At 53.2% G+C, this 27,615-nt stretch overlaps 1 protein-coding gene across 6 annotated transcripts in view; it reads left to right on the forward strand.

The window, feature by feature from the left end:
- Positions 1 to 27,615, forward strand: part of CUX1 (cut like homeobox 1) — a 363,108-nt gene that overhangs the window by 256,934 nt on the left and 78,559 nt on the right. For 4 of the 6 annotated variants that reach the window (XM_045543045.1, XM_045543043.1, XM_045543044.1 and 1 more), the window contains exons 9-11: positions 8,080 to 8,128; positions 15,720 to 15,824; positions 22,701 to 22,889. In XM_045543045.1, coding sequence (XP_045399001.1) covers positions 8,080 to 8,128; positions 15,720 to 15,824; positions 22,701 to 22,889 — 343 coding nt within the window. The remainder of the gene's footprint in view (positions 1 to 8,079; positions 8,129 to 15,719; positions 15,825 to 22,700; positions 22,890 to 27,615) is intronic. The other 2 variants (XM_045543046.1, XM_045543042.1) reach the window with 1 other exon arrangement.

Raw genomic sequence — 27,615 nt, forward strand, 5'->3', positions numbered from 1 at the left:
AGCAGGCAGGGGTGACGTTCTGGCCATGTAAGTCTTTCCACATGGTTTCATTTTCAACAAAAATTAAAACCACTATTTCTAGAAAGTTATCCCTAGGGATCCAGCTCTATGGACAGGACGGTCTCAGTCCCAGCCCCTGATCGGGGAGGGGTGGGGCCACTCTGGAGTGACACATTTGATCTGCAGCTTGGAAGGACGCCAGATGGCTTCACCCTCCCTCCCCTCCTGCCAAAGCAGAGGTGGCTTAAACTCAGGTGGGAAATGAAAGAAAGGGCCAGTACAAAGACAGCTGTCAGGAAAACCTTTCCCCAAAACACACTCTTCCCTCCCCCGCTCCCTCCGCCCCTCTGTCTTCAGTCTGGGCCCAGCACTGGGTTGGGCACAAGCTTCAGCAGGGAGCCAGGCCTCTGGGGGTCAAAGGGAAGCCCAACTCTGGGTCTTTATGTGTTTTTTCCCAAGGCTGTTATGCCTTGTTTGTCAAAAGCTGTGAAAAGTAAACTGTTTTCCTTCTGCAAAGAGAGCTTGTACACTTTCTTTAAAAGTCGTTCTTACAATTTGGCAAAATAGTTCTATACTCCCCTCTCTTTAGAATACCAGGCACCGAATTGTTGCCTGTCAGGAGCAGAGTGGACTTCAGGTAGCACAGATGTTGCTCATTTGCATATTTAGTCAACAAGTATTTAGTGAGCACCTGCTGTGTTCTCTGGAATCATGGTGATGAGTAAGCAAGTAACCATTACGTGAGCAAGATACTTCCAAACGGGAATAAGCACCGTGCAAACAGCGAGTGGACGGAGAAGAGCGGGGGCCTCTCATAGCAGGACCCCGGGAGCTGAGACTGGATGGCTGCAGAGGCCTGAAGGTGGGACAAGCATGGTGGTTTCTAGGAACAGAATAGGACTAAAGAAACCGGGGGAGGCCGGGCGTGGTGGCTCATGCCTGTAATCCTAGCACTCTGGGAGGCCGAGGCGGGCGGATCGTTTGAGCTCAGGAGTTTGAGACCAGCCTGAGCAAGAACGAGAGAGACGCTGTCTCTACTGAAAAAAAAAAAATTGAAATTAGCTGGACAACTAAAAATATAGAAAAAATTAGCCGGGCATGGTGGCGCATGCCTGTAGTCCCAGCTACTTGGGAGGCTGAGGCAGGAGGATTGCTTGAGCCCAGGAGTTTGAGGTTGCTGTGAGCTAGGCTGACGCCAGGGCACTCTAGCCCAGGCAACAGAGTGACACTCTGTCTCAAAATAAAAAGAAACCGGGGAAGTGTTGATTGAGCTGCAGAGGGAAGTTTACGTGGAATGGGTGTCTGGATAGATGGTAGAAAAGAAGCCTACAAGAAGCAGGGACTAACTCCAGCACGAGGGCCCTATCGAGGAAACAGTTCTCCATTTAGGCTCCTTTGTTGGGAAGACTAGATGTTGTTTGAAAAGTAGAAAATGAAGCTAGAAAGGGAGCAGAGGTGATTATAGGAGGTGGTTTCGTAATCGTCAGAGTCTGGGCCCACAGGGGCTGAGGACACCCTGCCGGTGAGCCACGAAGGAACTCCTGGGGTCAGCTGCGCCGTCCAGGACAGACCGGCGGCAGGCTGGATTTGAACACGGCGCCCGTGGGGATGCCGTGCGGGAAGCCGCGGTGTTGAACAGGCTTCCTGGGCAAGGCTGGAGGGAAGGGCCCTCGTGGGGGCAGCAGCGGGGGCCGCTGAGGGGAGCCAGGACCGTCCAGCCTGTCCTAGTGGGGAGCAGGCTTAGGCTGCCCAGAGCAGTATCGTCCAGTGTGCGACAGCTCACCTTGTCTACAAAGAGAAGGATTTTTGCCCGACCAAGATAAGACAAGAGAAACGAAAGGCCAATCTCATATATAAATATTTATGGAAAAAATACTAAATAAAATATTAGCAAATAGCATTCACAAGCATATGAAACAGGTGCTGCACCACAACCAAAGGAGGCAGGTGGCTGTCGGTATAATTTACCGTGTTAGCAGGTCACAGGAGAAAATCCATTTCATTAGCTCCATAAACGCGTAAAAGATTCTTAATGAAATCAATATCCGTCTTTTATTAAAAAGCCTTAATAAAATAGGAACAGTTGAGTATTTCATTAACAAAATAATATATTTGGAGCCAAAATTCAGCAATGTGCTTAGACACGGGACCCTCCAAGTCAGACCCTGGGCGAGGGTCTCCGCTGCCGTCCTAGTGTTTAACGTAGTTCTGGAAGCAGCGGTCGGCGCGGTTATCCAAGAGAAGGAAATGAGAGGTGTGAGGAGGGAGCGGGAGAGACCGCGCTGTCTTAGGTGCAGACAAGTCATGGGGTGCCATGAAAACACAAGACAGCAGCGGGAAAGTTGGCACAGACTGGGGCCGACCACGTTGTGGTTCTCTCCTCTCTCTGGAAGGTTGTACCTCCCTCCGCTCAGTGAGCTCGTCCTCGTCTTCCGGGATCCAGACCGGGCGTCCTCTCCTCCCCTGGACTGTTCCTGCTCGTGTCTGCAGAGCCCTGTGTACCCCTTTCTGGGGTGTCCCTGGACTGAATCACCTGTGTCTCCCTCTGAGTTGGCGGAAGAGGGTCCTGCCCACCTTCCCGCCAGCGGTACCTGTGCTCCTCGGACGTGCAGGGTGTACCTGTGTGCCACGGCCGGCTCAGCCCCTGGGACACTTGTTCCTCTCGGGTGTGGTGCCCGGCAGGTGCTCCGCAGGCATTGTCGATCGGAGCCTGCCCTCCTGCAGAGTGGGCTGGACTTAGACCTGTCAGGGAGGGACAGTGCCCGCGATCTTTACAATCTAGTATTGAGACCGTTGGCTTTCGACTTTGAGTCCAAGAAGATACACTGATCTTTGAGGGCTGTCCTGGACAGATGTTTTTGACTGCCTCGTGGACATACTTTGTTTTAGCAGCTCCTGACGTTGGCGTGGTTTTTGGGTATTGAAATACACACAGGCCTTGCCCTCGTGCCACACGTTAGCGCTCCGGAGGCTCTTGTGGATACAATTTCCCTCCCATCGACCTTGACCGTGTCCTTTTCAGTTCCTCATAAAAATTGTGTGTTAGCCCAGAGAATACCCTGGAATGATCTGTGGGGAACTGATTGAATGAACTACATATTCTAGGCCAAACTGAAATTATCTGCTGTTCGAAGTCGGAGCGGCGCATAATGCCGTGCAGGTTAATAGATCAGTGGAAGCTGTTTTGTCAGCTCGTAAAAAGGTGAGAACTAAATTTTTATAATAAATCGTTTTGCTGAGCAAACAATATGTGTGATTATTACAGACTTTGGAAAATAAATGATTTTAGGCTAATGTCAGGCTCCAGATACTGACGGGGTAGTTGAGCCTTCAGAACGGAAAGAATGAAAGCCCCTGCAATATTGTTGACGCTCCCACTGCGAGAGTTTGCGCAATTTAATTCATTACCGTACTTCTGAGATAGCATTTATAGTTGTGGTGTTAACCCCTGGGCGTCTTCCTATTACTTATTCGGGATGGTTTGGCAGGATGAGTTTTGTTGGATGTGGGCAGCCATCTGGAGGACGAGTGGATTGTGAAAACTCGGCACAGGCGCGCTCCGAGGCCAGAGCCGCCGTCGTGGTCCTGGTCCGCAGGTGCTGATGGCCACGCTTCCCATCTCCAAAACCCCAGTTGTGTTTAAATACCGCGTTACCTTGTTTGGGTTTTTTTTTTTTGGCGGGGGGCGGGGAGCCTTTAAAAAGCATGATGCCCCTAAGAATAATGAAAATAACAATCTGAACTATTTCTCGCCAACTGCATCCCTGGGTCCTCCCGTTGTCTCCTCCTGTGGTTTCTGGTCCCTTCTGTGAGTGGGAATTGCCGGGCCCAGCTGTCACCAGGAGCCCTGGTGCTGAATAGGCCTGCCCTGCAGCAGCAGAGCTCAGGGTTGTCACTGTCATTTGAAAGGTTGGGAAAGACGAGAGTGGCTCTCGTAATGAAAGGTAAGTACAGCCGTTGTTATCACATTAAATATTTTGGTCGGTTTATCAGTTGCTTAGTAACCAAAGTGAAACTGACCAGTAGATGGAAAACTTGAGATTCATTTCCAGGGATTGCCTCAAACTGCCGAGGCTGCACCTTCCTGTTTAAATGTGACTAACTTTTTATAAGTGAGTTGGAATCTTTCGGAGGTGAGGCATGGTTTTCTGGATATTAGGTTCCCTAATGAATATCCAAAGCCATTTGCTGTCTGAGAAGAAATCCAGAGTCTGTGCCGGGATTTGCCAGGGGGCTCCCAGGCCCCACAAACCTGGCAGGATCCAGATACCACTTCCCAGCTCCGGGGGATCCCTACCCCCCACCATCTGGCCTCTGTAGAACCCCTCTCATCTCCAGGCCTGGGGTGGGTCTGGGCCCTGATCCCCTGGACACTGGCAACAGCCAGCCCAGTGGATGAAAACAGCGGAGTAGGCCAGCACTCAGGGGAACTGCCCCATCCTGGTGCTGCTTCTCCCAGAGGGTTAAGCTCCAAGGGTTTTCCTGGTGGAGGAGCAGCAGAAGGGGGTCACCAGTGAGGGGTCTGGAGCCCTGGGGTCATCCCCTCCCCTCTTCCTTCATTCAGCAAAAATGTATCGAGCACCTATTGTGTGCTTTCCTGCTTCAGTCTGTCTTGAGACACACACATCAGGGCAGGCTTCTCTGTCCTCTCCCCAGATATGTTGCCAGAAAGGGTAGCTGGTACCCCTAGGGGCTGAGCACACAGCAGAAACACCTTTGGTTATTAACTGTCGATTAGTCTTTTCTGCTGTGGCCCCAGAGGAGAACAGCCTCTCTGAAAGACAGACCCCAACCCAACAGTGTTTGTGATCTGAAGCAAGACAGATGAGCCTCAGAAACGAAATAAGCATGAGAAATGCACTCAGGGAAATAAGGGAAGATGTTAGCAATGTAAAGCAAAAACCAGGAGTAACTTTCCAGTGAACCAAGTGGAAATAACAGGTATGAAAAATCAAATAACTAAGGAGCAGAAAAGAAAGGATAAATTGCACTGTGGGTGCAGCTAAAGACCAGTTAGATCAAGTTCAAGAAACTTCCAGAAGGCGGCAAGAAAGGATAAAGAAATAGCAAAACGTAAAAGAAAGATTGAATGATGTGGAAGACAGAAGCAGGTGTGCCAACGATATCCAAATAATAGGAGCCCCTAACAGAGCAGAACAACTGTTTGAATGGAAATAAATTAGCCAGAATTAAAGAGAGATAGTAGGGCTTTGTGGGGAGCAAACAGGAGGGGTTAGTTAGGCAAAGTCCTCACCTAGACCCGTCCACCTCCCTTGTTCTGCCGCCAGCTCTGCTGACGAGCTCGCGGGAGGAGCTGGACGTCCTCACCTCCTTTCCCCTGCACATCTCGTTTTGGGTACTCGGCAGCTACATATTTCCATCTTTTTCTTCTAAATCTGCGGCACTGCCACGATACTCAGGAGTGATGTCTGTGTCTGCATGTGCCGGTCCCAGCACCGGAAGACCCGCAGGTGTCCGAAACACTCAGAAACGCTCGCAGATGAGCCAGCAAATGAGCGGTGGCGCCGATAGCCAGCGAAGTGCTCCATGTGCACCTGGACTTTGTAAATACTCGATGAATAACCGTCTGATTAAAGTTCAAACTTGTGATTTGCCTTAAGGAAAGTTGAGAAGCTTTTAGTTTCATTTTGTATCAGAGAGAGTTCACACTCTCTGAGTCCTTCAATAACAGGTTGTCACGGCAAGCCAAGCCGCTGTCTGTATTGACTGTTGATTAGTCTTTTCTGTGTGGTTAAGACCCTTAACACTTTAATGACTTTTTTTTAACCCTTTGTCGTTTTTAGATTATCTTTGCAGAGCAGTTTTTCTGTAAGATCTTGGGGGTTCCAGTTTGGTGAGATGTTTCGCAGTTTAAGCCACCCCCAACCCCCCCATCCCCGTCCCCTTGCACCCAGCACTTCACTGCAGAGGCCCAGCGTGGGTATTTATCTTAGAGAAACACTGCCTTCTTCATGAAATCGTCCTAAAAATAGCTTCGTTTAACTAGGCCATTTGATGAGCTGTTCCAGACTTTTTTCTCAGACCAGCCTGAAAGCCGGATATTATTTCAAACAGATACAATGAGCGTTGAACCTGATCACAAGGCGTCTGGTACCCTGTTCGTGCTGCTGGGAGTTGATAAGATGGCCTCAAATCACAGCGTGCCGTTAAAGGCTGGGGAAGCCTCAGGCCACAAAAACAGACCAGCCCTGGGGCCTGAAGACAGTTTTCCCACCTCTCAGGACTGAGGATGTGCCTTGGTCCACTTTGTGTCGCTGTAACAGAATGTCTGAGGCTGGGTGATTTACAAAGAAAAGAGGTGTATTTAGCTCACGGTTGTACAAGCTCGGAAGTTCAAGGGCATGGCCCTGGCTTCTGGTGAGTGGGTCCTACCACGTCATAACACGACCGAGAAGGACAAAGGGGAAGCGGACACGTGCCAAGAGGGAAACCCAACGGGCGCCCTGGCTTTATAACAACCTGCACCTGGGGGCACTAACCCCTTCCTTCCAGAACGAACCCAGTGTCATCAGAGCAGGAAGACAGCACCAAGCCATTCATGAGGGACCCGAACGCCTCCCACTGGGCCACAATGAGGATCAGTATCAACATGAGCCTTGACAGGGACAAACATACCACATGCAAACCACAGCGGAGGGGTGGAGCAGGCACACCTATTCAGCCTGTGCCCTCTCGGGACCAGTGAAGCAGGTTTCAGGAGGATGGAAGGACTCCCATAGGCCTGTCCAGGTGCCCTGGGCTATTGCTGGCAGGACAGGCCACACTGGGGACTCTGGCCTCTAGTCTGGCTTGAAGTCCTGTAGGTATAGGGCAAAGGGGACACCCTGCCTGGCCTTCAGAGAGCTCACCGAGTATAGGGGGCATCAAATGAAAACTCAAACCTGCAAACTAGGGAGAAGGGATCGTGCCCCTCCCGGAGATGGAGCCACCGGGAGGGGCCGGGAGGGGCTGGCAGAGCAGGGGCACAGGAGGAGCCTGGCCCTTCAGGTCCCGCACGTGGAGGGGGCTGCTGGAGCACACGGCTGAGCGGTGGGTACAGCCCTGAGAACAGGAGGCTGCTGTAGGAGGCCATGCGCCTGCAGGCCGCGGAGGGAGCGGGTGCCGTGGACTTGGAGCAGGGCGGCAGGAGGGCCCAGAGCGCCAGGCAGGTCTCTGTGGCCGTAACGTCCCGCCCCACGGCCGTGGGCTAAAACCTCCCTTGGGTCACAGACAGTCCCAGCCTGTGGCCTCCTAACAGGAGCCGTCCTCAGGACTGGGCTCGTAGACATTGGGATGGTGATTTGCCCCGGGTCCTAACCTGACCTTCCAAGTACTTTTGGAATTGGCCATGCCCTTCTCAGGAGGACTCTGAGCGTTCCTCTAGCGTGATGTTGTGTTGGAACCATGTATTTGCCCTCAGATTGCTCAAGGAAGTACTTTTAAAAGAGAAAAAAGCAAAACAGGACGGGACTGGGACATGTGCTTTTCTGGGCAGGCCTGGTGACAACGGGGAACGCAGGGGGTGTGCGCTGCACACTGCAGGGTCACCCGACCTCCATCTCCATTCGCACCTGCCTGCCGCCCCCCCAGCCAGCCACCTTCTCTCAGTTCCCTCAGTCCCGGCGAGGCCTTCACTGCCAAGTGTCTTGTCCCCAGCTCCTTCTCCCACCCCCTGCCTGGTAAACTTCTACTCATCCTTCAAAACCCTGCTCACCCATCACCTCCTGTGAAGCCTTCCCTGACCCCTCCCCCAAGGAGAATTCACCTCTCTTCTCTTCTGGTACACTCTGTTCTGAGCTCTCTCTGAACCTTGGCGGGAAACGCTGCATTTTATCTTTTTTATGGCTCTGTCTCCCCAACGGGATTGGGAGCCCCTGAAGGGCAGGCGGCCCGGGGTCCCAGACACGTGATTATCAAAGTGCCTCCCTGCAACAGCGGGCAGTGGTGACCCCCCCAGGGGTCTGCACGGCCCTTGTCCCCCCTGCGCTGGGATGGCCTCCCCCGTATGAGCGGTCCCTCTGCCGCGCTCTGGGCCACCTCCTGTGACTAACGCGCTGTCTCCCTCTCCTCCCCCCCCAGGGCCGACGAGATTGAAATGATCATGACGGACCTGGAGAGAGCGAACCAGGTAGGGTGCCGGGGGCTGGAGGCCTGAAGCCACGCCAGCGGCCGCCGCTGCCATTCGGGAGAGGCGCCACTCCTAGTTAGCGGGCCGGTTATTCTTGTGCTTTTTGCTTAAAATGTCCACATCGCCGCTTTTTCCGATGCTGTCAGAAGTAGGAAAATTCGTGAAAAGTCCCACACAGCACACCCGCCAGCTCGGCCTTTCTCTCAAACTGAGTCCCAAGCACGTCAGCCCCCACAGCTGGTGGTTTGCGGAGCTGGTTCGCTCAGGCCCTTTGTCTGGCTCGGTCTGTCCTGCCCAGCTCAGCAGAGACCAAGTCAGAAGTGGTTACCGGAAGGCGTTGGCCTTCCTTGTCACATGATCGCCATTTGCATTTCTTACATTTCCACCTACTCCCCCTCCGGCCCCCCAGGCCCGTCCTGGGCTTGCCCCCTTCCCATGACACTTTGCAGGAGCTCACGTTTGTTGGGCGTATTCTGTGAATGTCACACGCACCTCGGAGCCAATTCTCTGTGGTCTTAGGGGCAGCCCCCAGGGACTGAGGAAGTTTGGCAGAGTCGGTGCCCGTCTCGATGCCCTGAAGTCACTCAGTGGATCCCTGTCTTAGGAGACGCCTGTAGGGAAAGGTGCCAACTCCAAGGTGACACTTGATTCAGGTCCCAACTTCCTTACTGTGTGGCCTTGACAGGTCTCTTAACCTTTTAAATTTCTTAAACTTAAAAAAACAAGAGACAGGTGAACCGTGAGGACATCATGCCAGGGGAAATGGCCAGGCACAAAAAAGAAATGCGATATGATTCCCTGCACAAGGTCACGTGAGTTGACCGAGTCATAGAGGCAGGAAGCAGAATGGTGGGTGCCAGGGGCTGGGGGAGGGGGAGTGTGAACTGGTTGTTAAATGGGTACAGAGTTTCGGTTTTCCCAGGGGTACAAGTTCTGGAGATTGGTTGTACAACAGTGTGAGTGTCCTTGACACTACTGAACTGTACACTTAAAAATGGTTAAGATGGTAAATTTTATGCTTTGCATATCTTATCAAAGTTAAAGCCTTTACATTTTTTTGAAAGGAAGGGAGGGAGGGAGCAACAGCCAGTACTTCTGTTGCCACACTGTTTTGAGGACTAGAGATAAAATGCTGGAGTAAGAAGTAGATGCAACAATAAATGTCATTCTATAGCTGCCAAAGCAGCATGGGTTTGATGCGGAGAGTCGTCAAGTCCTGCCCTCAGGAGGTACTGGCGGCAGCCTGGTAGAAGTGGGCGAGCTCTAACCAACCACTCGGCCTGTGTCGATAGCCTGATACAGCTGCATTAATAGAAACACTTTCTAGAATGAAGGAAGTGGTGATTCTGCTGTCTTCAGTCCATGTCGGAGAAACTCCATTTCAGACTAGAAGCCACGCTGTAGGGAAAACAGCTCTCTGAGGTGCATTCAGAATCCACCGTGGCCAGGACAGGGAAGGAACCCTAACACAAAAGAAATTAGGAGAGTTGGGGGCATTCCTGATCTTTGGGAGGCAGGGAAAGAAGGCAGAAGGACTGGACACCAAGCGCAAGAGGAATAATTTTAGGAACTTGGGATGCTAAAAGATTGCAAAAGGGAAGGTTTAGGGTGGGAACTTTGTGGATTCTGCCGTAGCTCTCAAGGGCCAGCTAGGGAACGGGGTTAGGCTTTTTCTGAAAGATCCCAGATGACCATGGCCAAGTGTGGAGGACCATGGCTGGTGGCAGGAAATTTACTCCCAAGGAAGAGAAGCTTCCCCTCAGCCTGGCTCCAGAAGTGCCACTCTGAACAATGCTCACTCTTAAGGGAGTGAGCTCCCTGTCACCGGAGCTATGCAAGCAGGTATGGACCAGGCCTCTCAGAGAGTTTGAGATGCAGAATTGGGCACATTGAGGACAGAAAGAGGGATTAAGCTGCTGACTCCATGGGTCCCTTTTGATCCCGAAGTCTAGGATTCTGTGAAGATATAAGTGAACCTACTGGTGCAAGGGAGAATCTTAGTAGGAAAGATGTAAGCCCTGGGATGTTGAAAGAATGTTTCCCAGGGAAAAGACAGGAGGAAAAGCGGAAGTCTAAGGGAAAGCTACAAAAGACAACTGTGGCCTGGCCTTCAACCAGGACTAAAGCTCCCGGGTGGGCAGCAGGAGGATGGGCGACCCAGGCAGACGGGTCGGGCCGTGCAGGAAAGCTAGACCCGAGCTTATAGGAGGGAACCCGACGGGTCTGGGAGGGCCCAGGCGTGATGGATTCATCCCAGGAGCAGTGGGGAGTCCTGGCAGGATTGAGACTGAGTTCTAGAAGGATGAACGTTGGAGAATGAAGGGAGTAGAAGGGTGAGAAGCCAGCAGAGCAGGGTCAGCTATGGTGCGAGGACAGGGCGAGATGACACGGGCTTGGGACGAGGTGGTCCCCGCAGAGATGAGCAGGAGGTGGCGGGGCAGGAGGAGGGGCATGCAGGCAGCCGGGCACCAGTGCCGGCGCGGAGACATCTGAACCAACTGCCTTCCCCGCTGGGAAGCCCCCAGGAGGAGCAATTTACTAGTTCATTGGCATACGACATTATTTTTGCACTAGGTTTATAGTCAGAACGTTCTACTGAGACCTGAAGCTCTCCTTAAAGTACTTTAAGCATCTGTCAATTAAGTCTGCCTCTCACGTGCAGCCGTTTCTTAAATTTCAAGGCACTGGCATGAAAACTCGCCACCCTAATTGGTGGAAATAAAGGTTCAGACTGCCGAGACTTCATGGTACACGAGTGGCCACAACTTTGCGCTTCGAACTGCGTGCGAAACCCTGTCTGGGAGCTTCAGTGACATACCAGCTTCCTGCAGCGGTCTGTCTGCCGGCTGTGCCCTCACCTGACCCTCCGGCCCCTCCTTTTAGACCAGCGCTGATTGGAGCTGCTGGTGGCACAAAACCACAGCAGCGGGGCCAGGAGGAAGTCATTCGAGTCGGGCTGTCCTCCTCCTGTTAACCTGCCTGATTGTTACTGCGCGAGACTGCCCTAATGGAAGATCCTTCAGGCTGAGGTTAGGGTTGGAAACCACAATTGAACCTCACCGAGGAGAAGGAGCCAAGTGTAGAGAGAAATGCAAGGAGTGAAAGTAGCTCAGAGAAAGGTGTGGTGTGTTCCTTGGCCAAGGTTTTTGTGTTTGGAGTCAGGAAACCTAAGTTGGAATCTCAGATCTACCGTTTCCTACTCACGTGGCCGTAGCAAAGCCCTGGTCTCCCAGCACCTCCGAGTCTCCATCTGTAGCCCGGGGCTAGTGATTCCCGCCTCAGCCAGGGCACCCGTCCCTGCAGGCCCTGCTGGGGCTGCCCAGGAAATGCTGTTGTCATGTGGCTGAGTCTGGGCCTTTTCTGCTGGGCCAGTGGCCGGTTACTCCTGAGTCTCCTGGGAACCTTGATCTCTCAGGTCTGCGCCTTAGCGAGGCCTGGAGGGAGCCCCGGGCCATGCGTGGAAGGACTTTACAGCAGGAGGAGGTAGGGAAATTTGCTCTCTGGCTTTTCTGAAGTCATGACTCAGTCTGTGACAAGCAGTGTTTACATGGGTGTGTTGTCACAGTTCCAGCTTGCAGCCTGGCTGAACTGATGAAAGAAATCCCGGTCAATATCCTCCGCATCCCCCGGAAACACGACAAGTCTACAGGGGGGCTTTGGCTGCCAGCGCAGCATGGCAGTAAATTTCCTGTCTCCAGCCAGTGTAGACCTTTCTGGCCTCCTGCCTGCAGAATCCCTGACTGGGGCTCCCTCTGGGAGTCTGGGTGTTCTCTATAGTCATAGGGAGGGCGTGGGGTCAGCCTGTTGCCAGTTCTCGCGGCTGCTGTGTCCCTGGGGGCACTTGCTTGTCCAAGTCTAGGTTTTAATGGCTGTGCTTGCAGAGGACGAGAGACAAATCCTAGGCCAAGAAGGACAGAAGATTGGATCAGACACCGCCCCCAGCCATATAAAACCAGAGCCCTCATAGGCCAAACTTGAAAGGGGCAAACCGGTGGGGCCGAGGGGGCCTGCCTCACAGGAGAGACAGTGAGGTTCTTGGGTCTCAGCCTTGGTTCCCGGAGGAGAAGAAAATGTGTCTCCCAAGAGTGCTTCCTGCCACTGCCACCTCTCCACGGGGCTGCCGTGTTTTGCACCGGGCCGAGACTGGCCTCCCAGCCCTTTCCTCAAATCTACACCCGCCGAGCTGCTACTGCCTCGAGGCCCTGCCTTTGCTCCCCTGTGTGTCCTGCCTGCCACACTCCTCCACGTTTTCTGAGTCAAATTGTTCAGACTTCAAGGCCTAAAAGCAGCTGTCCACATCCTGTGTTTGTGTCCTAATGTGTGCGCCTTCAGGGGCTGAGTTTGGAAGAGCAATCCTCTACCGCCCTTCCCGGGGGCTCCTGGGAGCCCTTGAGGGGTGGGACAGGGATGAGTGACATTATGGGCCCATGGTTGAGGTTTCCTGTCCCTGAATGTGACCTAGTGACCAGTGTGACACCAGGCCAGGGAGCAGAACAGCCTCCCTCACCTGCCCTAGAAAAGCGACACTTGGGCTGGCCTGTGTCTCGTGGTGGGAATCATCTCGCCTATCTGCTGGCTTGGCTCTTGCAGGAAGAATTCTTGAATTGAGGTGTCGCTACCTGCGTGCCACCCTCCAGGTGACTACGGAGGGGAGGCAGAGTTTAATCTGAGGACTGGCTTGCAGCCTCTAGTAACGTCCCCTGTAAAAGCCTTCCGTTTGTGACGAGGAAAGGGACTGACTGCCGAGGCAGCACACACCGGGGCCTTCATCGTAATAACATTTGCTGGGCACTGTCACCATGTGCGGGCCCTGTGAGGCCTTGGCTTGTGTGGGTCGGTGGTCCTCAGTCCCCCGGCCAGGGGGCTGTTTTCCTATCACTGTGGTCAGAGTCACCTCCCCAGTGCCAGCAGTGCCCTCCTTCCCTCTTGTCCCCCCTGTCCTGACCTTCCCCTGTGTTCCCAGCGGTTACTCATTTCCCAGGAGAGCCGCTCGGGCTTGGCAAGGTGCCCTGCTCGCGGTGGGGCGGCCACAAAATGGCAAGGAGGGCTGCGTCCAGCCTGCCGTGGCGGAGCGGGCATGGCCGTGGCCGAGTCCCCGTGGCTCCGCAGCCTCGGCGAGCACAGGAGCCAGGTGGGCGTCTCGGGGCAGCCGCAGCTCTTGTGTCTGGGGTCCCGCATCTAGGAACACGGCAGCAGCTGGTCAAGGTGGTCTTCGGGAGAGCCTCGAAACAAGTGACACCGCACGCCGACCCTACGGAGTGCCCCTTCCTCTCTGCCGCGACTGCCAGCGATGGCTAAATGTAGTCACCAGCTACAGAAGCGAATCGTCGCAGCTGCACGGCAGCGTCTGCTTCCCTGCCCGGCTCCCTCCTTTAATTGCTCCAAGGCCTGTCTTTTAGTTTTAATTCTTCTGCTGTGTGCATGTTCAACTGTAAGAACCACCTCAGCTCTTTGTTTTGCATTTTTTGGATGTGTGCAGGATATAAATCCTAAATAAATATGTAATCAAAAAGACTCAGTAGAGTGACCAAGTCAAGCCAAATGTGGTAAAAGGGCCAGGCCAGAGATGAGTCTGCAGATGAACTTGGAAACCAAGTGCAAGTGGTCTGGAGAAATCATGCAAATTGAAGATGAAATCCTCAACAGCTAGATCCCTGATTCTGTGAGCTGTGGCCGTTTGGTGGGACAGTGTCTGCTCTGCACAGCTCAGCGCCGGCCTGAGATCCCCCAAGGCTCCTGGGGACCCCTCGTGAGCCAGCTGCCCAGGCCCTCCCCAGCTCTGGTTAGTCCAGAAAACTTCAGAGCCAGCGTCACAAGTTGGGGTGGCGATGCTGCCTTATTGGCCGCTAGCAGAACAGCTTCTCCACTGGGATGAGAGAGAGTTTCCTCATCAAAGAAACTAGGAAAAATATGTCAAAATATACCTTGTACTGGCAGTCATGAGGATTTTACGCTCAAGGGTTTAGCTGACTATCGAGGGAAGAGTAAACTGAAGTAATATGGCATGATTATCAGAAAAACGTTGAGCGGCACATCTGGAAATAAACTGGGGGAAACCCTTTTCACGGAAGAGGGAAGTTTTCTGCAGCCTTAATATTTGAGCGGTTGGCACGAAGCAGAAATCAGCCCCGCCTGCCTAGCCACGCCGGTCACATTGCTGCCTCTCCTGCCGCTGGTTCTAGATCCCGTGTGGAGCAGAGACGGTGGGAGATGACCGCTTGGGCGTAGACAGGCCTGGCCAGGCACTGCATGAGTTATATCACATGTTGGTTCCAAGAGCTCCCCGAGAGGCAGGGCAGACTGCCACCAGCACCTTCCTGGGCAGCAGGAACTGCCGTGAGACGTATCCTAATCCGTCCGCGTGCAGAGCAGATAGATCAGTGTCGCTGCCACAGGGTTGCTCACGGTCGCCAAGCCCATTCCTCATAGCTAGACTCATCAGCAAGTTCCCGGGCAGGCTGACTTCCTAACTTCTTGTTTCTCTTCGTGAGTTCTTTCTCAGCGATTAGTAGACACATGCAGTCACACCACGGAATAAGGAAACACACGGTGGGGACCTGCCCAGCCAGGCTTTCCTCGTCAATCTTTTCTGTTAGTGGAATGTGCATCTGGTAGAAAGAACCTTGCTCTCAGGCTGCATGCCCACTTGTCTCAGGGATTTGTCTCAGCTGTGAGAGTAAAGCCGAGATAAGGCCGTTCATAAACGGCGTCTGCATGAGCTCTGTGTCCCAGGCACTTTTGTGGGTGGGAATCCTCGCAAGGTCTCTGAGAAGGGGTGGTGCTCCCATTTGACACATGGGCAGGTGGAGGCTGGGTGAGCTTAGGTGACTTGCCCTGATTCCTCTGTTCCCAGATGCTCTCTTGGTGGGTGGGCTCTGGAGCAGCCTGTCCCCACCACCCAGTGAGGAATCCTTGGATGCCCCCCAGGGGCAGTGGTTTCCTTGTGCAAGAATTACAGGCATGTGACAGAAGGGTCCCCTCCTTTCCATGGCCCCAGACCGGCCTGATTGGCTGAAAATGACAGCATCGACATTTGAAAACTTTGTTGGGTGAAGGGTTAACTGTGTTGCAATAAGCCGGGCCCTTACCAGAGAAGCAGCATGTACACCCTGCACGTTCATGGAAATACTTGTTAAAGGCAAACAACCACAACATTGTGCATGTTTTTAGGAAGAGAATGGCCAAAGTGTCTTTAATTCACTGTTTACCCGTGAGAATTACTCCCAGGAGTAATCCCGCAATAAAATCTTCTTGGTCTGTGAGAATAGAAAGAAATTGAATCAAAAAGACTCTATTTCCACTCGTATTTATTCAGTCTGGGAAATGCAGTGGGCCGGAGCATTAGTACCAGCAGGGGATTCCTTGCTCCTAGCGTTAAATTACTGTCATAATCGCTCAATTATTTCTTCCTTGTACTGTTTAAAATAAGAATCCATCACATTCTGTGTTTTTTTTCTCGCATTTATTAGGTTGAGTGTTTAGGAAAATCAATTATAGTCAGTCAGGCATGAATTGATGAATGTTCTTGTAATAATTGTCAGTTGTTAAACTGAATGTACTTTCTCTTTCCACGCCTTTTCATTTCCTTCAGAGGGCAGAGGTGGCGCAGAGAGAGGCGGAGACCTTGAGGGAGCAGCTCTCGTCGGCCAATCACTCCCTGCAGCTGGCCTCGCAGATCCAGAAGGCGCCGGACGTGGTGGGTAGCCCGGCCCTGCGGGACTCTGCCCGCCTGGCATCTCCTCCTTCGCGTCGCCGCTGCTTTTTGTGCAACGTCTCTTTCTGGAGTAACACTGTAACCAGCACTGCTTTCTTGGTGGGGAGTGCTTCCAGCAAGTAACTCGGGGCTGGAACTTGTGCGGTGGAAGGGAGAGCTTTGCTGGTCACGCATGGGCGCTCCGCGGCCGGCGTGGCGTCACCCGGAGCCGCGCGGAGGCTGGTGAGATGCCATCGCGCCAAGGACGTCTTCCAGCCGGGCCTGGGCGGGGGGCTGTCACCGCGTGTGGGTGGAGACCTGAACCTGGAGCCGAGTCAGAGTCACACGGGGAAGCTGAGCGCTTATCCTCCCGGGTGTGTCTGTCCGGGGGGAAGACCAGTCCGTGACGAGCTGGGAGGGCGAAGAGGTAATAAAATCACCTGCTCTGAGTTTACATGATAGCCAGAATCGCACCCAAAATACAAGCATCCAGGAGGAGGGAGGCAGCTCGATTTGTCTAAAATTAACACAAATAGCTCCCAGCCAGACTTCTCCCAGCCTGCTCAAGGTAGCTTTGAACGACGGTTTCCAGCTCTTTCCTTCAGTGCCGTGTGGTGGCATGGAGCAGCCAGGGAGCGGAGAGCCGGCGGTTGGGGCCGCAGCCCCAGGGTTACGCCCCAGCTGTCCAATCTGTTAGCTGCAGACCTGGGCCGGGGGCTGACCTTGCCTGAGTCTCAGCTCCATCGTCAATAAAAAGGGGGTTTCATGGGGGCTCAGGAGGTTATTGCGAGCAAAGCTCTAAGAGTAAGACTTGGCACACACGGGGAGACCTCGGCAAACCCTGGCAGTTACTCCCACTGTGGTCAGCGCCATTGTCGCTAATCCCCCAGTTTCTAGGCACTCGCTCCTCACTCATTCACTTCTGAGCCTTCCTTTCCCCACATGGGAAACAGGATTCAGTCATCCTAAGGTCCCTTTAGCTCTAACAGGCTGTGATGGGTACCTGGCACTTGGGGGGGGTCCTTTTATTGAACAAAGATTCGTTGAGTCCTTGCTGTGGCCAGGACCTGTGTGGACACTGGGAGAGCCGTGAGGATGGGGACAGGGTCCGTCACAGAGAGAGGGGGGTCTCATCGGGGAAAACTCGCTGCTGTTGAAACTTCAGCTGTCAGTTTGACAGCCATCGTTCTACCCAATCCATAACACAGGGCGTAGTTATTTCCTTATGTGGACGAGGACACGGAAGCTCACTGAGGGTAAACCCCTCGCCCCAAGCAGGTCGGTCAACGGCCCAGCCAGGGCCGGTGGGGCCATCTCACCCTCGAGCCCAGAGCTTTTCAGTTATTCCCTGGGTATGAGCCTCGAGCATGGTGTTAGGACTCTCTTTGAAGAATGGGTTTTAGTTTTTTCTTTCTTTCTTTTTTTTTTTTTTTTTTTGAAACAGAGTCTCACTTTGTTGCCCGGGCTAGAGTGAGTGCCGTGGCGTCAGCCTAGCTCACAGCAACCTCAAACTCCTGGGCTTAAGCCATCCTACTGCCTCAGCCTCCCGAGTAGCTGGGACTACAGGCATGCGCCACCATGCCCTGCTAATTTTTTGTATATATATTTTTAGCTGTCCATATAATTTCTTTCTATTTTTAGTAGAGACGGGGTCTCACTCTTGCTCAGGCTGGCCTCGAACTCCTGACCTGGAGCAATCCACCCGCCTCGGCCTCCCAGAGTGCTAGGATTACAGGCCTGAGCCACCGTACCCAGCCAGTTTTAGTTTTTTTTTTTTTAATTAACATTAAAACATGATTTAAGTGTTTCAGGATATAGAAAAAAGATTTCCATTTAAGAGGCCGTCACGTCCTTCGTACTTCATGGACTCTGGTACTTAGTTTTAACCGAGGTGTCCCCATAGCTCCTCCTGTTCCCTCCTCCGTGTTAGCTGGAGTGGCTACTGCACCAAGGCCAGGTGGGAGGAAGCCTTCGGCATTGGGTCACAGCTTCTCCTGGCCTCTGGGGTCCCCCTTGGTCCTATAAAGGAAGCCATCCGTTCTGACGTGTCCACACAGGGCTCCTGAGCTCAATGTTTTGGTTGAAACAAATTCTGGCACCATCCTGGACTGCAGCCACCAAAGCATTTCAGAAGGAAATGAATGTTTTTGCAGGTAGACTCAGTTGTGGATCCTAGGGGTGCTTAAACACTTCATCATCGGCTAAGTGCAGTGTTTACATGGCACTGGCTCCGTCTGCCAAGCGCGGCCCTGCGGGGCTCTCCCCGGGTGTGTGTTCCCAAACAGCCCGCGAGCTGCAGCTCCAGCCAGTTGGGGAGCAAACATAGGAAACGCGCCAGCGGAAAAATGGTCTGTTGAGCTTGGCTGGCAGAAGGCGGCGGAGAAACAGTAGAGTCTATAGATCTAGCAAAGGCCGGAGCCGATCCAAGGGGTGTCTCGGCGGAATCACCAGTTCTAGAAGGTGAGCGCTCAGCAGCCTCCCGCTCTGACTCAGCGGCCGCACTGGGCTTTACGTAGTTAATTCGTTTCCTCCTCTTGACACCACGGTCGTCAGAGCAAAGTCTTGCTGTCACTGTCGTTTTACAGGTAGGGAAACTGAGGCTCAGGCAAGTGTAAGCAATTCACCCAAGATCATGCAGCTAGAAAGTGGTCACGCTGGAATGTGAAGCTAAGTTTATCCTACTCCAAAGTCGCTTCTTTTTCCCCTACATCAACCGATCCCTCCTTCATGGGCACTGAATGAGACGGGCCGTGTGACGGTCCTTTGTAAAGTGTTTGCAGACGAATATTAGTTCAGGGCCCTGGTGCAGCGCACCAGGCCACCGTTTGAACCCAAACAAACTGTAACATTGGAAAACACACCTATCAGGTGAATCTAGCAGATGAAAACACCAGGTAGCATCTAGCCGACTTTGCTCATGGTGGTGGCAGAGACAGAGGTGGCAACAAGAAAGAGAAGGCTGAGTCCCATCCCCTCATCTCCCCAGGGCAGTAAATACACTAAGAGCAGGCCGGTGCACTGGCTCACGCCTGTGATCCCAGCCCTTTGGGAGGCCAAGGCAGGAGGTTCGCTTGAGCCCAGGAGTTTGAGGCTGCAGTGAGCTATGATCTCACCACTGCACTCCAGCCTGGGTGACAGAGTGAGACCCTGTCTCTAAAAAAGAAGTAGAGCAGCCCAGACTCCAAGTGTTAGTCTCATCCCCCTCGGGCGGGTCTCTGGCTCAACATCCAGCACAGTTCAGTTCTTGTACGGGGTGGCTCTCCCGCGGCTCACAGCAGCTGCGGGACAGATCCTCATCTCGCTGGGATCAGCCTCAATTCTCTGGTGTCAGCAGGAGGGCTTAGGGGTCAGCTGTGCAGCTTAGGGTATGTCACGGAGCAGGTTGAGAGTAAGGGGAGGTGAGTGCGTTCAAAGGGACAAAAGTTGACAGAATACTACGTCAGTTACTTCTGTGTTACGTTCATCTTCCCCTTTGGAAACATACTCTGCCACCACCATGGCCTTAAGCCCTTCGATTCTTTACACGATTCTTGGATTGTGCCGAGCGTTCCGACGTGTCGTCTCCTGGCTCCTGTGCCACCAGCTCAGAAGGAACGTAGGACGCCTTCTCGGTCCTGGAGGCCTGGAGCCTCGTGGATGTCTGTGCTGGGCCGGACTCCTAGGTCAGCACCCCAGCAGTGGTGCCCACGGTGGCCTGTTGTCACGTTCACCGTCTGAGCCAGGGTCTGACCCTGGCCCCTGCCCCAGGCCCCGAATCCCAGGCTCCAGGGTGAGGGCCAGGACCCGCGCGTTTTCTAAAGCTCCGGCGGGTGCAGCCGAGTTGCGCGTCTGTCTGTCCCAGCCCTCTCTGAGCCCACACCTGCTCCAGCACATCCCCCGCGTCCCGGCTAACGAGCTCCCCGGCTTCTTCCCTGCCTGACACCCCCCGCCCTGGAGCTTGTACAGCTGCCATCTGTTCTCGCCCGCCCTGCTCTGTGGGTCCCTCTCCCTTCACCCCCAGCCCCTGGACCATTCCCCGAGCCATTCTCCATTTGTTTCTTAGTTCTCTGTTGCCACCTTACAGCAGGACAACCAGGAGTGGCCCCCGAGTTTGAGGTGGGAGTGAGCCGTGCTTTGGGCTCTTTCTCCAAGGTCTTAGTGCTTTGGGATAATTTTCTCATCTCATTTAGTTCATTCAAGACAGCAGTGATTTTTGCTCCATAATGAACAAGGAGCTTGTTGCTCGGTTTCCTGAGAGTTAGATGATGGGGTTTGGGCTTGTGGCCGTGCCCGACTGGGCCCCAGGGGTTGAGCCCTGAGAGGCCTGTCCTCTCCCAGGTCCCCTGGTTGGGTTCGGGGCCAGCACTGGGAGCTGCACTTTTGACACGTTTATTTGAACCACTCGTCCCTAGTACATTAAGTTGTACTTGCCTGTTGTAAAGCCCAGGTGACTTCCTGCTAATGTCACAGGCTCTTTTCCTAAGACCCCTTTAGGCAGCATTTATGGCCACACCCCTCAGGGCGGGACATTGATAAGATGAGTGACCTGAGGTCTGTGGTTCAGTTTGTGCCACCATCAGATTCATCTCCCTGCATGTCACCTCCATCGTGTCCCCTCCCTGCCCCTGAGCCTCCAGGCTCCCTGTGGCTGGCCGCCCACCATCAGGGGCCCCCGTGCTCACGCCCTTGCAAGCTACCCCTCCACGCTGGCCGCTGCTCAGACCCTGCTCCCCGCCACCCCTGTGCCCGCCTGTGGTGTCTCCTGCCCTTCCCCTCACCCGCCCTGAAATGGGGTCCCTGTGCTCTGACGAGGCCCTGCCAGCCCTCCGAGCTCTGCCCGTCTCCCCGCCCTCGGGGCTCACCTCCACCTGGCCCTCCGTGAGGCTCTCACTTCCTGGCACTGCTTGCGTGACTCATCCCAGGGCTCCCGACGCTGGGCCCGGCTGGTGTTGCCCAAGGTGGCGCTTTCCAAACTCTCTGCAATGAAGGACAATTTTGTTTTGTTTTTTAAATTTCCAATCTGTTGCAGACTGATAGTTTTATAAAAGACAATTGAAATGTCACTGAAATGTCAAGTCGCTATAAAAGCTTCTAAACACCCTCGGTTTCTGTGCTTGCCTCACTGTGCACCGACCAGCACTGACTTAGCACCAGTCCGTGGAGCACACGCTGAGCAGAACCGGTCTGGACAGCATGTGCCTTGTAAATAAGCTGGTGGAGGCGCTCCCCAGGGCCACGTGCACATCTGCCAGGGATCGGGGGACATGAGCCACCTAGTTTACGGGATCATACAAATCAAAGAAGCAGAAGTCACTTCTTTGGTACACAAAACTTTGCAGACTTAAATGGCAAAGACCTTAACTTCCCAGGAAGGACATGTGAAAAATCACTTCCTTTGGTGACTGACTGTCCCCAAATGTGCAAACCGGTGACAAGCACATGGTTCATGGAGTGGCCTAGCTCCACCTGCTAGCCAGGGCTGCAGAGAGGGGGCCACGGCAAGGATGGTGGCTTTCCGTGCTGCCCCCAGGTCTCTGCTGTCACAGATGCTGTGCAGCCCTCCCCTCTACCCACCTTCCTGTCTGTCACGCCCTGAAGTGCATCTGCCCTGCAGAAAAGCTTCCAGAATCTTCAGGAGCTATGATTACTTTTATTTTATTTTATTTTTTTTTTTGAGACAGAGTGTTACTTTGTTGCCCGGGCTAGAGTGAGTGCCGTGGCATCAGCCTAGCTCACAGCAACCTCAGACTCCTGGGCTTAAGGGATCCTACTGCCTCAGCCTCCCCAGTAGCTGGGACTACAGGCATGAGCCACCATGCCCAGCTAATTTTTTTTTGTATATATATTTTTAGTTGGCCAGATAATTTCTTTCTATTTTTAGTAGAGACGGGGTCTCACTCTTGCTCAGGCTGGTCTCGAACTCCTGACCTCGAGCGATCCACCCGCCTCGGCCTCCCAGAGCTAGGATTACAGGCGTGAGCCACCGCGCCCGGCCTTATGATTACTTTTAAAGCTTGAAAAGAATACTGCTTGAGTTGTTGGGAAGTACAGTTATGGATTTGACTTTTTCTTTTGTTTGAATACCTTTTCTGTTGTGCATATTTTCTCCAGTCAGCATGAGGAGAGCAGAAAAAATTAGTTTTTAAAAAAAATCAGTTGCCATCAGAGTTCCTAAGCAAAGGAACGTCAAATATACATCTTCCACGTCTTTTAACTTTTTTTCTCTCTAAAGCTGATTCTGAGAATTGATTTGTCAAACAATGTCTCAGGTTTTGGATAATTTAACAATGAATCCAAAGGCCTGAATCCACCTTGTGGGAGAAAATCTGGGTGCCCCAGTAGCACTGCAGGGGCCCCCCTCTGAGCCACCCGGCCTGCCATTCCCCCCCTGGCTCTCAGCAGGTGCCCTCCCCTCCAGATCCTCGCTCATGTGGCACTGCCTCGGTGACTTTTCCTGACCATCTTGTTAAAACCCTGCCTCTCTCAACTCTGACTCCCACGGCCTCCCCTGCTTTAGGTTTTCTTAGCACTTGTCATCTCGTTGCACACTTTTTGTTACTGATAAGTGCATATACTGCGTGTCACCCACCCCACCCCAGCCCCACTACCCTGTGAGCCCTGTGAAGACTCACTGCTGTGTGCCTGGGACATGGTGGGTACTCGTATTTGTCCAGAGAACAAATCCAGGTGGCAGCTACCACGTGGACAGGAAGGTGGCGTGGGGGGTGGGGCAAAGGGTAAGTCATGTCCAGACAAAGGCACGAAGCAGCCTCCCGCCATGAGCTCACCGTCCACACCCTGAAATCGGAGGTTTCTGCTTCAGTTAGTTGCCCGCACAGGTAACCCCAAGCACCTGCCCCAAAGCCAGTGCAGTTGTGTCATTTGTTTTCTCCTCCCCAGGAGCAGGCCATAGAGGTACTGACGCGCTCCAGCCTGGAAGTTGAGTTGGCCGCCAAAGAGCGGGAGATCGCCCAGCTGGTGGAGGACGTGCAGAGACTCCAGGCCAGCCTCACCAAGCTGCGGGAGAACTCGGCCAGCCAGATCTCCCAGCTCGAGCAGCAGCTGAGTGCCAAGAACAGCACACTCAAAGTAAGGGCATCTTGGGGGCCGGCGAGCCACCCCCAGGGAGGGAGGGAGGGACGGGCAGCTGGACACGCGTGCACGCACCCACACACACATCCTCCGCCTTCCTGGAATTGCTAGCAGTTACGGCAGCCTTGAACCTCCCTTTGAGGTCGCTCAAAGCAGAGTCCTGAAGCCCAAAGTCCCGTCCCTGGTGTCTGCCCATGTCTGGTGCTCAGGCAGAGTCTGGGCTTTCTCGTTTGGGGTTCAGGGGCGGGGGGGTGTCAAAGTCAGAGGTCGTCTATGTAGCCAGCCCTTTAGCCCGGTTCTACTGGGCGTCCCTGGCTTTCAGAGGATGCCCCCAGCGGGAGGACCCAGCCCACTGAAACTCTGGCTCTTCCTGTGCCTGAACTAAATGAAAGCCCAGAGGTCCACTCAGGTCACGTCTGAGCTCCTGAGCTAAGGGGATGTTCCCTTATTCAAGCGCTTTTCTCTCTGTGGCCCCGAAGTTCAGTGTCGCTTCAGTGCAGGAAGCCACACACTCGGTCTCCCTCCCACATGGACTCATTAGGCAGAAGCTAGGTCTTCTGGGCTTTGCAGTAAATATGTATCTCAAATGCAGAACTCGGAACTTTTTCGTATATTAAAAAATGATTATTACACTTTAAAGCGTTTGCACTCTGTTGAAGCAAGTATAATTTGAAGCGGGTTCTGGAACCCTAGATTCATAGGTGTCAGAGCCAGGAGGGACTCTGAGAGGTGCCTTAGGCAGGACCAGCAGGGGTCACAGCCCCCCACTCTGCCGTGGGCCTCCCACCCACATCCGCCCCCCTCCCCACCGGCTGTCTCCGGGCTGTGTGCGTGAATGAACATGCAGCTGCAAAATGAAGTGGGTTAGGGTTAGTTGTAAAAATTGAAAGAAAATTTTTTTCTGATTTAAAGTAATTCTAGAATGTGGTTAGGCTCATTTTGATTTTTTTTTAATCGAGATTTTCTTCTTGAAACATGACCAAAGTTAACCCAGAACTAAACTTCCAACAAGTCTGTTGCTGACCCTGGCGGCCCCCACAACCCTCCCCTGCTAGTTTCTTCCCTACATCTTTGGGGTGCATTTCATCCGCTTTCAGAGAAACTGCCCGGTTCTGGATCCCTGTGCGGAAACTGCCCCGCTGACTTTGGGGAGATGGTTGAAGCATGGTCACATCTGTCACAGCCGGGCCATTTATTTCTCCAGCGTGTCCTACTGCCCGATGAGTACTGGTACTCATTTTTTATTTCCAGATTAAATCTAATTTTCTCATGTTATAGCCATTTGTGACCCTAGCGGTGGCATTATGATTAGATAATTTGCCTTCCTCTCCTCTGTTGCCGTTAAAGGGCACGGCTCGGATACATCGTGCATGTGGCTGCAAGAGAGGAAGGCCGGAGACCTCACATTTTTTATTATAGAACAATTTCTTCTAAATCAGTTAAGGTTTTAATGTTTGCCTTCACAAAAAATGAAACGCAGTTTCACAAATTAATGTTCTTTATCCGTATCTTGGGGGAATTCTTTAATACTGTGCAGTTAATGAAACAATTCGGCAATACTTCTTCCAAAATTATTGCTCCCCTATCTTCATCTGATCTAATAATCAAAACATATCCTCTAGTAACAAGACTTCTCTAATTTTAATTATCTTAACCCCTTGTCGCCAGGAGTAGAGATAGCTCCGATATCGAGCCCACATGCAAAAGGCATCAGACGCCCCCAAATGAGTGTGTCCTCTCTCGCCCCAAAGGAATAAAGCTAATTGAATGATATACCTTCTTAGGGCTTTTTTTGTTTCCTAATGTGTATAATTTATAGTCTCAAATCTAAACTGAGTAAGAATATGACGATTAGGAAAACACTTTATGAATGAGGCCTGGATGCTTTTGTGACAGGGAACCCTGGCCCCAAAGTGGCGGCTACTCAGACACAACGAGGGGCAAGTTCAGACTCCCCTTACCATGGTCTTCGTCTGTCTTCCTGCTTCCTGCCCCCACTCTCCTCCCCTTCCCTCCTGTTTTCCCTTCTTGGGCCATGTTTTTCAGCTCTAGGGGACTCTGGGACCCATGGTGGGGCCCTGAACTGGGTTGCTGTTTGGGAGAGGAGGCTGCAGCTTCCAGCTCAGCTCTCAGCCTTTTAGAGTGGTGGGTGGTTTTGCCATGAGCATTTGACAATGTGTCCTTGATCTTTAAGACAAATGCCAATGTGTTTGATGACAGTCACTTGGGGAGAGGGCGTCTCCCGCAGGCAGAAGGCTTAATGAGCAGTCTTTAGCCTTGAGATTATCGGTAGTCCCTGGAACGGGATGTGCTTGGGAACTAATTAATTGGTTTGCTTTCTCCAGCCCATGAACCTCTCTATCCCTCTGCCACTAAGGTTTCTTCCCTGCACTGAGACTGGACTGTCACTCCGTGGGGACCGTGACAGCTGCGTGTTGACCAGTCTCTCCTTGCCTGGCTCGCACTTTTTCAAGCAGAGTCCACAGTAAACGCAGCACCATCCACATAGCGCAGCGCATCCTCTAACCTTTAAATAGACGTGGAGACAGACGCAGAAGTGGGAGATGTTGCTTCCTGCCTGATCTGACAAGTGCTCAGGCGCAGCGCCACTTGTAAAGGATAATTCTATATTCGTAATTAATGAAATAACCCGACTGCCGTGACAAGGCTGCTATTTTTGAGAACTAACTATTCTGTGGTCCTCTGTTGGAACACTTTAGTACAGAGGCAGTGTAATTAGGCAGTCACCTGCGTTATACTTGCCATTAGCACGGGAAATAATGCTACCAATAGCTTCAGTTTAAAACGGTATTTATAAGAAAGGCTAGCTAAAAGAACGCCAGTCCCGTAGGGAGAAGTTATGTTTTCTAAAGATGCTTTAAAGATCAGGACTTCCCACCGGGTGGGTGGGCTCACGTATTAGAATCACCCAGGGGTCTTCTTTCAAATGGCACGTTTCCCCACACCTCCCCCACCTCCCGGGGTTCTGATGGGTCCCCTCGAGCCACTGTGGGAGGATGCTGTGTCCCTCGGGGGCGCTGGGGCGCCGCAGGACTGATAAGCACTTCTTCGCACTCATTCCGTGCCTGGGATTCTGGACTAGGTAAACACGCCTCTAGACTCTGACTCTGTGGTGGTGAAGTCCCCTTGTCCTGCTGTGTCCCTGCCTGTCACCTGTGCTGGGCCTGCTGCCATGCTGCTTCCCTTGGCCTTTAAGGACATTATAAAGCATCTATAAAGAGTTCCTAAAGCTCTGGTGTCCATCCCCCACGTGAGTGGGCAGGACATTATCTCGTGGAGGTCAGGCCCAGGGCTGTCCTGCCTGGGGCTGTAGAGGCTCAGCCCCGTCTGACACCGAGGCCCGTGCATGTCCCTCCAGGGCAGCCTGCTGCCACTGGGAGCCAGCAGGGGAGGAGGCTCATCCCCGGGGACGGCATGAGCTGTCACAGCAGCGCCCAGGGGATGAGACTCCCTAGCATAGTGTTGTCCTGGCAGAGTCTTGAAGGCTCTGTGAGCACGGGTTTGAGGAGGGGAGGGCGAGTGCAGTCCCGGAGTGGGAAGCAGAGGTAGACCCCCCTGGGGGCAGTGGCGAGACCCTGGGGGCCATCCCGCCAAAACCAAAACTGAGGGGCCCTTTGCTGGAGGCCTCAGGTGCCTTCTTAGGGCTGAGATGCCATCTGGCTGGCAGTAGGAGGTCATAAATGGGTCTCTATGTAATCTCTAGTAATCTATGGAGAATCCTCTTGGAAAAAGCACACTTGCAGCCATCACTTGGTAAATAAATCCAGATATTTCAGTGCAGACAGCCCCCAGGTTCCAGCACACTTCACTGACTGTGACATGCATAATCCTAGTGGCCTAAATGTGAGCCAGGTCCCTCACAGCCTGTGGTGGCCCTGTTCCGGGAGGGATTGGCTCCTGTCTGCCTTGTGTCTGGGTCATACCTGATCCCAGTTCCTGGAAATGGGAGGTGACCGCTGGCACATGTGCCATGCAGACATCCCTCCTCTTCTATGCAGAGCCACACTGCGTCAGCCCTGCAGCTCTTCCTGCCCTAACTTCCAGTCTGTTAGGTGCCAGGACCCTGGATTTTAGGGCAAAGAGCAAGCCCAAGCTGTGACCCTCACTGTCGCCCACCCTCTGGCCTTGGGAAGTCTCTCTTGGTGTTGCATTCTGAGCATCCCGACAGCAGCCTGGTGCTTCGACGGGTTCTGGGAAGATCCAGTCACCAGGGGTGTCTGGGCTCCTCCCCTAGGCGCAGCCTCACTAGGTCTTAAATTTACATAGCGGCTGCCTCTCCCCGAGGAACCGTGGAGGTCAGGTGTCTGCATCTGGGGAGCGTCCTCGTACTGCCTGTACAGGCTGCCCGGGCCTGGACCCCAGGGATGCGGTGTCAGCCAGAGGTCTGTGCCTCGGACCCCTGTCCTGGGCCAGGGGGTCCAGGTGAGGCCAAACATTCCCACACCGACACCCCTAACCTGAGCCAGTGGGTCTTCAGCCATCACCATGGAGAGCCTGGCCCTGTTCCTCTGTCGTGAGTGCCACTCTGCCCCTGGAAGAATAAGACCCTGTCTCAAAAAAAAAAAAAAAAATAGGACAGCCACAACAGCAATAACAAGCACCGTTTGTGGGGTGCTGCCCCTAGCACCCAGCTCTGTGCTAAGCACTAAATGTGCAGCATCTCATTTAATCCTCTCGAAAGCACTGTGGCATATGTGCCATT

This window comes from Lemur catta, chromosome 2 (assembly GCF_020740605.2).
Source record: "Lemur catta isolate mLemCat1 chromosome 2, mLemCat1.pri, whole genome shotgun sequence".
Taxonomy (NCBI): Eukaryota; Metazoa; Chordata; class Mammalia; order Primates; family Lemuridae; genus Lemur; species Lemur catta.